At 47.0% G+C, this 12,626-nt stretch overlaps 1 protein-coding gene across 1 annotated transcript; it reads right to left on the bottom strand.

The window, feature by feature from the left end:
• Positions 1–8,685: 8,685 nt before the first annotated feature.
• Positions 8,686–12,626, bottom strand: ASCL2 (achaete-scute family bHLH transcription factor 2). Its single transcript, XM_081841534.1, has 2 exons — positions 11,183–12,626; positions 8,686–9,608 (listed from the first exon to the last, which is right to left on the bottom strand). The coding sequence occupies exon 1, from the start codon at positions 12,617–12,619 to the stop codon at positions 11,228–11,230; it is 1,392 nt and encodes a 463-aa protein (XP_081697660.1). The 5' UTR covers positions 12,620–12,626; the 3' UTR covers positions 8,686–9,608; positions 11,183–11,227.

The raw sequence follows: 12,626 nt of genomic DNA, 5'->3' as shown, positions 1-12,626 counted from the left end.
TTACATTATGAAATGAGATGAAAGCCCTGTTCAGGCAGTCACGAATATGGTACCCATGGAGGGGTCATGGGTCTGCAAGCACTGTCCCCCACCCCTTTCTTCCCCAATCCTTCCACACTGAGCAGGAACGTCCCAAGAGGGTATCTGAAGAAGTGTGCATGCACACGAAAGCTCATACCAAGAACTAACTTAGTTGGTCTTTAAGGTGCTACTGGAAGGATTTTTTTTATTTTGTTTTGACTATGGCAGACCAACACGGCTACCTATCTGTAACCAAGAGGGTTTGTAAGCACATTTGGCTGGAAACAGTTAAATACCTCCCCATGATTACAAAGCCTGCATGATCAGAGCTCCTAATCATTGGAGGACCATAACAAATTCAGGTGGATGTGCTACAACCGCCTTCTCACCTTCTCACTCAATGCAGGTAGGTCGCAATGGAGGAGATGCTGAACATGGCCCCACAGATCCAGTTAACACACATGAATGGGGCTTGTGGTGTTTCCTTAGCAGCAACAATGATAGGTTCTGAGCCAAAGGTAATGGCCAAAGGTGAAGCTCTGGAGGTGGGAGATTGCATCTATTTCCTCTTGCTGAAGTAACTGCAGTGCTTGTTAAAGCTGTGGATATTTCATAAAGCTGTCAGTTTATATACAGACAAAGCACAATCCCCCCCAATGATAACAGCACAAGATGGTTCCTTTTTCCTGTTCCTTAACTCATTTGTATGATTTGTTATAGGCTCAAATAATTGCAAGTTGCCTTCAAAATCCTTGTGACTTGCAAAGACCAGCTATAGAGCAGGAGTTTGGACCACTCTCTGTGCCTGACTATAACTCCCCTCTGAAGAACTGTATGTTCACTATAAAAATTCCAGCATAGTGGATACAGCAAAAGAAATAAATTAAAATTATAAACACAACCAACCATGATAGAAAACACATTAATGAGCAGCATATTACTTAAAGCTAGGTATTAGAAATCAGCAAGAAGTGTAACCAGAAGTGTCTGGAGATTGGGAATTTTGTGTGCCTAAATTCAACAGATTATAAAACGCCTAATTTGTAGGTTCTCATTGTGTATCCCTTCAGAACCCCAAACCTAAATTGCTTGAGTCATGCTTTGTTTTTGTGCAATTCTCAACATGACTCATCCTGTATGCTCAATGAAGAAATCAGGGTGCATTGATACAATTCTTCGGGTGTGCCATACTTTCAAGTCCTTATGTCATTCATTATGACAATAAGGTTATCAGATAGGCAAGGGTTGGATCCATTTTAGTGAGATAAAACACAATCTAAGTAGAATGTGGGAAGCTGCAGCTTTCCCCCAGTCCTACCTGTGGGTCTCTCACTTCTAGGCAGGGGTTGCTGCATCACCTGTTAACTGTTCCTTTTATCTGAAGGTACCAGGGATTGAATACAGGACCTTCTGTGTGCAAAGCATGGGCTTTGCCACTGAGCGGTGGTCCTTCCCCTCCCTAATAGTTACATATGAGTCCCTGGCTGATTCCAGTCTCCAGGAAACAACAGCCACTTGATCTACAGTCATGAGTGAAACTTGCAGTGTCTAATACATAGATAGGCAATGTGATGCTGTCCAGATGTTGTTAGACTACAGTGTTCAGGAATGATGGGAACTGAAGTCTAGTAACCTCTGGAGTAACTGCCACTTTTGTTACCCCTGGTCAAATGGCTACATGAGTAAAGAAAATGTAATTATACGCTTGCTACCAGTTGGAAATGAAAGGACATCAGAGATTCTAATTTTCTTCTTTTAATATGGCTTTTCAATAAACAGCTAGCAGACCCACCAGAAATCTGATCAGAGACTTGAACATTTAAGGGGCTCTTTATTTGCTTGCTCTGTGTCACTCAGGATGCCCCCTCCCAATGCTAGCTTCCTTTTCCCCTTCAAATCAAATAGCTGGGAGGTCAAATGATGACCCAGAGCAAACTGCATGAACTGCCATGCTCCCCGCTGATACTAGAGTTGCCAACAGCACCACAGTTGTTTTCCCAATAATGATCTTGATAATGTGTCCCCCAATTATTTCTTCCTATATGCCCTTTCATCCTATGCCATGTGCAACTTTCTCTCGCTATTGCAGCTCAGATTTGCCAAATGACAGGTGAACCTCAACACCCTCTGCTCTTCACACACACACAATCTCTCCGCCCATTGCCATTCTCCCCGTCTCCTCACTATAGAGTTTATTTACAAGGAGTGGGACAGGATAATGGGGGCACACAATGATGATAATGAGGTGCAAAAGGCCTCCGCAGTGGCCTCCACAAAAGGCCGCATTGTGCCATGCTCTGGAGAAGAGGGGGCCGAGAAAGGGGTGGCGGTGGGGGGAGAGTGAGGGTACCACTTTGATCCATTTGGAGAAGGAGAGACGGAGGGGAGGGGGAGGAGCAAACAGGGAGGGGCCCGACAACAAAACAACAAAACAACACAAAAACTCTCCCAGCTGGGACACAAGTCAGAACCTTCCCTTTATTTAGATGGATAGAGTCAGCCACAATGCGCACACTGACCTGCTCTCATTGTCCCAGAAGCTGCTCTGAACTCTTTCAAACCTTCCTCCCCTCGGAGCGATCTCCCTCCCACTCGCTTCACTCCTGCTCCTGTCTTCTTTCTGCGTTCCCAGTTTGTGAAAAGGGAAAGAAAGAAAGAAAGAAAGAAAGAAAGAAAGAAAGAAAGAAAGAAAGAAAGAAGTGATATATGATGTATTTTGGTGTATGAAGGGGAGAGGGAAAGATCTGGTGATGTCAGGGGAAGTTAAGAACCAATCAAGACAAGGAATGCCCTCATGAACTAGCCAGAAGCCTTTCTGGAAAAGGAGAGGGCTGTAAGGGTGAAGGCATGACTTTTAAGACATATACCTAATGCCAATTGCGCTAAATTGTTGATAGGGTAGCTGAATCTATCAATCTAAGTTTCTTCCAATTTTTCATTTTGCAATTATTAATTTCGGTTCTCCACATTTCTGCATCAGTTTGCAATTATTTTTTTTTTAAAGGAAGGACTCATGAAAATTTGTCAGTATTTTAACTGATAGCATTTTAACCTTGGGGTCCCTTTCAACTCTACAATTCTATGATTCTGTAATGTACATTTGACTCTAATATATATTTGTGTAAGCAATTCCCCCTAATATAATGTATTTTTTAACGTTTTCGCTAATATATGCATGTTTATATGCACATCCCCCTAATATACACATATTTGGACCCGTTTCTTGATTGGTGAACTGCCTTGCAAAATTCAAAGAAATGCGAATCTTGAAGGCTAGCTGTGTTTTGACCTCAGATACACACATCCTATAACAACACGGAGAGATATGTAGCCGTCTTTTAAAAGTTTATTTGAAAGTATCAAAGGGATATTCATCACAGTACTTGCTTCAACTTTCCCCCCTGAAGGATGGGGTGGCTCAAGAAACTGGCACCATATAAAACATTGCCCAGCCTATAATCCTCTTTCTGTTGGCTAAAGGCAGAAGGGAGGCAACAGAGGCATTTTCTCAGCCGATCTCTCTCCTGGCAGTTATAATGAAGAAAGTAACAACAGTGTTTATGAGTTGTGTCTGTTTGCTCTCAGCGAAGGCTGTGATTGCAAGACAACTTCTGGCAAGAAGGCATTAATAACTTTAAAGGCACCCTCTTGGAGGTTCCTTCCTTATTGCCCATGCTTCTGTGTAAGACTTGTTGCCTGTTCCCTTCCTTGTGTTGCATAGAGCTGCAGCAAAGCTGTTAACAGTGGAAGGGAACAGTGGTAGCAAACTGGGGGCTGGCAGGTTCTCAGTTCCACAGCGCAACTAAAATTACCAACAAAAGCAATGTGTTGGTCCTTGCCCATACATCTTTTTTCTAACCAAACAGCTGTTTTAAGATAGATTGTGGCTGTGTACACACAATGCACTCAAAACATTTTTCTTCCAAAGAATCCTAATTCAGGATCCTCACAGAACCACAATTCCCAGCATTCTTAAACTACAGTTCCCAGGATTGTATGGGGGGAGCACTTTAAATTTATCGTGTGTATGTAGCCTGTGTCTACTGTGTTCTAACCCCTCAAAAAAAAAAACAACACAGATGCGAATGATAAAATCTGAGTTTTCACAGAAATCAGGACATTTTGATTACACAAGTGGAACCAAAAAGGAGAAGAAGCATGGAGTGAAGAAGGACAAGGGAGGACAAGGAAATGGGCTCTTAGGTCACCTCCAAATTCCATATTTTGTGGGAGGGATTCAGTTGCATCCTGAAATTTAAGTTTGTGCAATTTAAGTTGATTAAAACACTCTGGTACAACCACTCCACCTTTAAAAAAACAGACTTTTTGCAGTTAGGAAAGTGATGAGGAAATAAAAAGTGTGAGAAAAATGACTGATTAACTCGTAGGAACAAGCAAATCCAGATGAAATCTGGATGGTTGCTCATTGTCATATAATCTCCTTGCAGACAAATGAGAATGAATGATTAATTCAGACTGGGCATTGCTTGATCTCCTCATGAGCTTTCTGCAACGAAATCAGAATGAATGTTCAATAAATAGGTCATGTGAAAGAGTCTCAAACCTTGAAAACCTTGAAAACCCCAAACCTTGACCATTGCAACCCTGTCCCAGGGCCCGATAAGCAACGTAGTTTCAGTGGCGTAGCGTGGGTTGTCAGCACCCAGGGCAAGGCAAGTAATTTGCGCCCCCTAACCTGGGGCAAGGCAAGTAATTTGCGCCCCCTAACCCGGGGCAAGGCAAGTAATTTGCGCCCCTAACCCCTAACCTGCCGCCGCTGCCAGCTTCTTCTTGCTGCTGCCTGGGCTGGGGTATTTACGGTAAGGTAGCCACGGCGGCAGCGGCGGGTCCGTGTCAGGTGATCTGAGGCGAGTTGCCGCTGGCGCTGCCGCCCAAACGACGCCGCTTGCCCGGAGGAGGAGGAGGGCAGAGAGGCGAGGAAAATGCAACCTGGCCCAGCAGCTGCAGCGGCAGTGGGGCTGTGAGGAGGGGCTGCCTGGCGCGCGGGGACCGCGGCGAGCGCTGAGAGCCGCTGCCTGCCGGACGCCTTCAGCCCGGACGCGCGCACAGCTCGTCGGTTCCGTGAGACATGGGGCTCTGCTACAGCCTGCGCCCGAGGCTCTTCGGCGACTCCGGAGGTGGTGAGCGCGCCCCCCCCCAGATGTTGCGGCCGCCCCCCCTGCACCCCCCACGCTATGCCACTGCGTAGTTTCAAATTTTTGATCTGCAAACCATGAGGGCTAGGAATTTGTCTTTAAAATTCCCAGTTTAGGTGGGTGATGGAGCAGGCCCAATGGATTCTTTCCTACAGATTGTACCTTCTTTCCTACTGGAGCCAGCTTGCAGCACTGGGTCATCTGTGAATGACTGCTCCAGTTCTGGCTTTGGGAATGAGACATGGCAGTAGGAGGTGGGATGGCGGTGCTCACCTGGCTTCTGGCCGGTTGCATTGCTGCTGCTTATCAGGAGGGGGAGGAGGAAAGGCAAGGCAGCAGGGAGCTTGGTAAGCTGCAAACGCATCAGCAGATTGGCTCTGCCAGTGTGTTTGCCCTGCGCCCACCTCACTGCTGCCCCTCCCCTCCACCTGCCAGGGAGCAGCAGAATGACCGATCAGAGGTCAGGTGAGAGCCACAGACCCACCATGTCTGCTACTGGGGCCTGGTAAGTAGCAAAACAGAGCAGATCCATAGCTTCCTTTTCACAATCTGCAGGCAAGGATACCAGATGAAGGATTTGAAGAAATGGTTTTCCAGGGGAAAGAACTAAGGAGCCTTGTCTAAGAGTCAAAACATAATGGCTGGGTTCTCTAACAAACCTTGGCTACAGCTGGTGGTTGGTGAGGAGAGAACTAAAGCACGGATCCTGGTTTAGACGTCACACTAAGCCAACTTTGTGGTTCATTCACCATGGCATAGGAGTAGAAAGAACCAGGGAGAACCTCCTGGAGAGTAGAAAGAACCAGGGAGAACCCATGCAGGTGTGAGCTTTTCTGCAGAAGCATATGTTTTCACACTGTCCCAGTCAGTAAGCCATAGTTTGACTTACCATGCTATTGCCAACCAGGCCATAGTGTCTGTGAACCAGGCAAACAAAAAATGTGTATTTGTCCAATTATTTACAGTGGTACCTCAGGTTAAGTACTTAAATCGTTCCGGAGGTCCGTTCTTAACCTGAAACTGTTCTTAACCTGAAGCACCACTTTAGCTAATGGGGCCTCCCGCTGCTGCTGCGCTGCCACCGCGCGATTTCTGTTCTCATCCTGAAGCAAAGTTCTTAACCTGAAGCACTATTTCTGGGTTAGCGGAGCCTGTAACCTGAAGCGTATGTAACCTGAAGCGTATGTAACCTGAGGTACCACTGTATTTTAGTTAATATCCTCATCCTTGTTAAAAGTATTAGATTATTAGTTTAATCCCCATTTTCCCCAAGATTGTCCCCAGTTGGGACCGCTGTTCTTTCCACCGTCCTAGATCCACCGAGTTCAACTTTGCAACTAACTGGTTAGCTCCAGCAAACCAACAAACCTGTAGACTTCCAAGAGGAGACTGACCAGAAGCCTACAGGCCATTTCCAGGACCCCTTTAAAGTCTTCACTTTGCAGATTGCAGCCTGGATTATCAAAATACTGTTGACTTGGAGAGAAAAGGGGAAGCCTGGACTGCAGCTAGCCTCTTATTGAGCTTCTGACAAGTACTCACTTCCTCCTCTTATTTTAACTGGAACAGTATAGCTAAGGAAGAAGAAAGGAAAAAGCAGAATTTACCAATGGCCAGCCTGAGAAGAGTGTTATAGTTTAATGTTGTGAAGTCTGTATTGGTATCGGCCTGGCTTGCGGTTTTGAGTTTCTGCAGAACCATTAAACACAAGAACATTTCGAGAATTGTTTTTTATTGCCAGTCTATGCCTCACACTTGCTCTCTCCCCTTTCCTCTCAGGATTTTTTGGTTACAGCAATTGTACACACCGAAACATGCCCTCTGATGAAGCCAGAGGCAAGACAAGTCTTACACAAGGTATCCTGACAAAGCTTTGATGCTTATTCACTTGAAAGGCTCCTAAAGAACCTCTGGGTGTAAATGAAATTGTCTACTCATCAGCCCTATATGCTTATTTCCAGTTAACTAAGAGCCAGGTTCTGACACCAATTTAAATGGAACTGAACAGGAGTAAAAGCACAACACAAAGACCTTGTGCCAGGCTCCACTTCACTAACAACTATTATCTTGGTTTTATTTTATATTTCTCTGCCTTATAATCAAGTGCAATGAAATATGTCCAATCATGATCTAGATTCTGAAGGCTGAAAGTTTGCGACAGAAATTAGACCCAAAGCTACTCTTCAATGGGCCAGTATTCCTATAAAATAGTTCTTGGACTTGCAATTTCTGGCTCAATAGCATAATTAGTAATTAAGGTGACATACAGTGGCTGTTTTTCTTGTGTAGTCTCACAAAAATAATGTTTCCCTTTTCCATTGAATAAAGCAAATATAGAGTACAGGTAAAAGCCATCCATAATAATTGAGGTCTTTGTTGTAAATTTTTCATCAGAAGTGGTATGAGCTGTATATATCTAAGCACTTGAACACAAAAATGCTGTCCCGCTCAACAAAGCTTAAATATATGCTATAATGCTTTGCCATGCAAATATTAAAAGCCCTAGTTAACAAAGTAATTGTGCTATGTATTTGGTCTTTATCTCTGATGGGGACCCAAGTGAGAGACTGATGCCAGCAACTGAAAGTAGGAGCAGCAGGTACGTTCTACAGCCATTTTCTCAGTGTAAAAGGTGCAGAGTTTTCTATCACACAAGTATTTTACCTATACAAATACTGTAAACTCCCCCTATTTTTTTTACTCCAAGAAAAGTTGGGTAAAAATAAACATTGAATTACTTACTTTGGTAAATTTGGTGTCTCTGAATAGGATAGACGTTAGGAGCCTAAAATCCCTTCTAATGCTGTGTATGTGCAACAGGGAGAACTTACAAACCACTTACTAGCATTAAGGCAACATATAGTAATGTTATGTAATCCATGACCAGATTTGAGCATCATTCTAAACTAAGAGTGAGAACCTGAGACCCTCTATATGCTAATGAACTAAAATTCCCATCCTCTCTGACCATTGGCCATGCTCACTAGTGCCGGTGGGAGTTGGAATCCAACAGTATCTGGTGGGCCACAGATTCTCCACCCTCAGCTTAGCATGACATGATTGAGCATAGCCTCCCCCAGGTCTCCAGGTTCAGAATCTTCCACTTCCACATTTAGTTAATCACAGCTTCCTGGGTTGCCTGAACCAGAAACTCTGGCTAACACTAACTATGGGTGATTTCAAGAAGCTAGCATCTAAAACCACAATTTTAAGTTTCCCTCTGGCAATTAACTATAGTTAAGTGTTGTTGAGTTTTGACACACTGGACAAGACAACAAACTGTGGTTAGGGGAAAGCTTTCCATACCCTGGCTGCATAGGAAAGGAGGGAAGTATACAAGCAGAGGCTAGGCTCATTAAGTGACACTGAACCATGGTTCAATGTGACATCTGAACCCAGATTATGAATATGAATCTAAACAAAGGTAAAAACAGTATTAATCTGCCTCTGTAGCTTTCCCTTTCCCACATCCAAGAGATCAGAATAAGACAGCTATGATAACAAAGGCTATTTATAAATAGATTTTATTTATAAAGTTGATTTACATAAAATAGGATACTCTTTAAAAACTGCATATATACATCTCAACAAATCCTAACAAGTGCATACAAAAATACCTTCAATACATTAAAAATAAAACTTCAGGGTTGTTGTTTTTCTCCAGAGAATTGAACCTTCACACCAGACCCAAAAACAAAATACAAACAAAGTCTTGGGACATCATATTCAACACAAACAGTTTTTACACTCCTTTAGTATAAAATGTTAGGAAACTTTATCTAAGTTGTATAAGGTCTCAAAACATCCTAGCTGGCAGTGTTAAGAAGTCAAGGGTGCAACAGACTTCTACAAATATTTCCTCTCCAATTGCAATTTCTAGAGATTTTTGTACAAAAATAAGTCTTCATATCAACAGTGTTCACACAGGCAGTTCAAGTTACACGTATAAAGTTAATTTCTGACATGGCAATAGTCCCCTTCCCATTCAGAAAAAAGGAAGCATCAAGTTTTAATTATTTCACCCCTTCCCATATAAAAAGTATGCACGTATTAAGTGTGGAAGCCCAGTAATCTCCATCTGCCACTGGAATCAGTAATAAGCTTTTTCATTGGTAATTCAAGAACTCAAGAGGGGGCACCATATACTACTGTACAACAGCAGGTATAATCTTTGGCCCCTATTACCTATTTACATAATTGCACTTTTTTAAAAAGAAAGAAAGAAAGATCACAAGCCACTAGTCTTTTGTTTCATGAAAGAACAATGTCAGATGTCACAAGGATCTGAGCGTTCGATGTCCTTTGCAATGAGGCTCGCAGGAAGTAGGAAGCATGTTAAATTAAGGGTCCTTGTTGCTCTTCTGCTGCATCTTAACGGGTGCCTGGGACAATGAGGTACTGAAGTTCTACACAGCGCTCCTTTCAGTCTTGCTACAAAAGAAAACAGAAAGGCCATTAGGAGCACATAACTGACAGATCCAGCGGGGCTGAGGGGAGCCATCCAGGGCTTCCTCCCCTGGTCACATAGCTAGACTAATCCATGCAGTGTAGACCTCTTCTACAAGTTCCGTTAAAGCAATTCAGGGCGCAGTAAGTCCCATTGAGCTTAGTGTGGCTTACTTTTGAATACACATATATAGGATTGCACTGTTGCTGTCTATTCTCCAAGCAAAATGTGGTACACATATATAGCATTTCTCAACACACTCACCTCTATTTTGTCAGGAAAACTGGTGTCTTCTAAATCTAGCCTTTTCCTGCTTTCCTTAAGAAATTATAACTGGGCTTGTAAATGGCAGAATTCTGATCAACAATTTCTTGCATGTCAGCACCAGTATGTGAATGTTCCTGTATGCAAATTTCACTGAAATTGATAGGACCTACAAAATTATTTAGAACTGGAGGGATTTGCCTGCAATCCTATATCCACACCTGAGAGATTGGAGTAAACCACACTGAACTCTGTGGGCCTTACTTCAGAGTTGTACAGGGCTGCACTCTTGGTTATTCTGCAAGGCAAACTCACCCATAAACATTTTTAACCTATATCTTTCTTCTTTCCAAATGAGAAACACAGGTAAGCAGCAGATACAATGCCCTTGCCAACTCAAACAGAACTCAAGATGAGAAACAATCCTGAGATCTGAATGTCTATAAGTTATGTAAAACTATTGGCACAAACCTTTGAAGTGAAGTTGATTTGGGTGGCCCTCCCCATGAAGAGAACCACATTCAATAGTGCATTAAGACCACCGACACACCAACACTAAGCCCGTTTTCATGGTAGCCCCATTCATTTCAGTGGAACTTTAGCACCACTGAATTGCTTCTGCATTACCAGCTTCAGTCAATTTATTTCAGCCTTCACTGGAAAGTTTTGCATGCAAGCAATATTAAAACATCTGAGTCATTCACATGACTGTCTTGACTTGCAGGGGCCGGTTTCAGTTATTCAGTGCTAACTTCCAGCTACACCAGTCAGTGATGGGCCAGTTGTGTGAACGCTGCCCCTGCCACCCTGGGCCAAAATCCCAATCCAGGTTGACAGGAGCGTGCTGTTGCAGCATGCGCATAACTGTCTAACCCTGGCTGACACAGCAATGAAGCAGGGGATTGTTTAAAAACACAGGTTGTGTGTGCTGTGTGAAGAGTTTTACCCTGAAATGACTAAATGAAAAGACTACCACGAAGAATCATAGAACTATAGAGTTGGAAGGGACCCTGGGGATCATCTAGTCCAACCCCCAGCAAGCCAGGGATATGGGGACCAAACCTGCAACCTTCGCATTAAGAACTTTCTGACAGTTAGGAGCTGTTCAAACTCAGAGGGTGGTGGACTCCTTCCTTGGGGGTTTTAAAGCAGAAGTTGGATAGCCTTGGGGATACCTGCCAACCCTACAAGTGTACGAAGAAACCCTGGCGCGCTTACGACCTCCTCCCATGCAGCTATACTGCGAAGCATGTCCCGCTGTGTCCGACGGGGCTTCCTCTCTGCGGCGACTTACCGGAGAGCGAGCTCCCTCGACGGAGTCGGCGGTGGCGGCTGGGGGTCAGTAGCTGCCGAACCAGCTGGTGAAGTCGAGCAGCTCCTGCTCCTCGGGGCTGAGCGCCCCCTCGTAGCCGCTCTCGTCCGAGGAGTACGCCGAGCGCGGCGAGCCGGGCACCGAGCTGCCGTCGCGGCCGTCGAAGGAGGGCGAGGCGGAGGAATACGAGCTGCCGCTGCAGCCTCCTCCGCCCGCGCAGGCGGCGGTGGCGGCGGCGGCGATGCGGCCGGGCTGCAGGAGCCTGTCCTGGAAGGCGGCGCTGACGGCGTCGTGCTCGTCGAGGAGCTGCTGCAGAGCCCGGATGTACTCGACGGCCGAGCGCAGCGTCTCCACCTTGCTCATCTTCTTGGCGGCGGCGCCGTTGGGCACGTGCTGGCGCAGCGTCTGGAAGCCCAGGTTGACCAGCTTGACGCGGTTCCTTTCGCGCTCGTTGCGCCGCGCCACCGCCGCGGCCCCGCCGACGCCCGCCTGGCCGGCCAGGCCCGGGAAGGCCAAGCGCCGCTTGCAGCGCAGCAGCTCCGGCGAGCTGGAGCGCCGCTTGGCGCTCTTGCAGCGCGACGAGGACTGCGCGGCTGGGCCGGGCCCGCCTTTAGCAGCGCCCCACGGCGGAGGCTGCCCCGACGGAGAGGGTCCCGCCTGCAGCCGGAGCGCCAACGAGGAGCCCGGGTGGGCGCCGCTGCAGCCGCCCAGAGGGAAACTCTCGCCAGGCGCCTGGTGCGTGGCCGTCGCGATCGCCCCGCCGTTCATCTTGGGGCATCGATGTTCCCGGCTCTCGGCCTCGGCGCCAAGATCCGGAGTTTGGCGCGCAAAATCGAAGCGGCGGCGGCGGCGGCAGGCTGGAGTCGACGTCCCTTGGGATGCAGAGGTGAAGGCCGGCTGCACTGGGAAGGCGCTGTACCCGGGCGCGCCCCGTCCCGCTTTCCTTCCTTCCTCGCTTGGTGCCTCCCTCCCTCCCTCCCTCTTGCTCCTCGCGCGCTGCCCAGGCACCTCTGCAGCCAGCGCCTCGCCGCTCTGCCCCTTATCAACACGCGCTGCTGCCGCCGCTCGCGGGCCCCCGCCAGCAGCAGCACGCGACGCGGCGCGCGCCGCACACCCAGCGCGCAACCCCCCGCCGCCCGCTTGGCTCCCGAGCCTCCTCCCACCCAATGGGAAGCTCGCTTGGCAACTTCGCGCGCCCGGCGCGTGGCTCCCGGCCCAAGTTCCATAAACAAGCCCTCCTCCTCCTCCTCCTCCTCCTCCTCCTCGCCGGGCGCACGCGCTGCGCCTCATTTGCATCCCAAAGCGGCCCGGCCGGGGGCTGCGCGAGCGCCTCGCCCAGCACCTGAGCGAGCAGCGCCTGGTCAGCAAGCTCTGTCCCCACACACGACTTAAGGAACTTGGGAGTGCAGCTGCTAACATAAGTAGC

The sequence above is a fragment of the Podarcis erhardii genome, assembly GCF_964252035.2.
Source record: "Podarcis erhardii genome assembly, chromosome: 1".
NCBI lineage: Eukaryota > Metazoa > Chordata > Lepidosauria > Squamata > Lacertidae > Podarcis > Podarcis erhardii.
This window is presented reverse-complemented; position numbering and strand designations above follow the sequence as displayed.

Excerpts from the sequence above, each read along its gene's own strand:
- ASCL2 (XM_081841534.1), bottom strand. The coding sequence starts at position 12,619 with ATGTTAGCAGCTGCACTCCCAAGTTCCTTAAGTCGTGTGTGGGGACAG.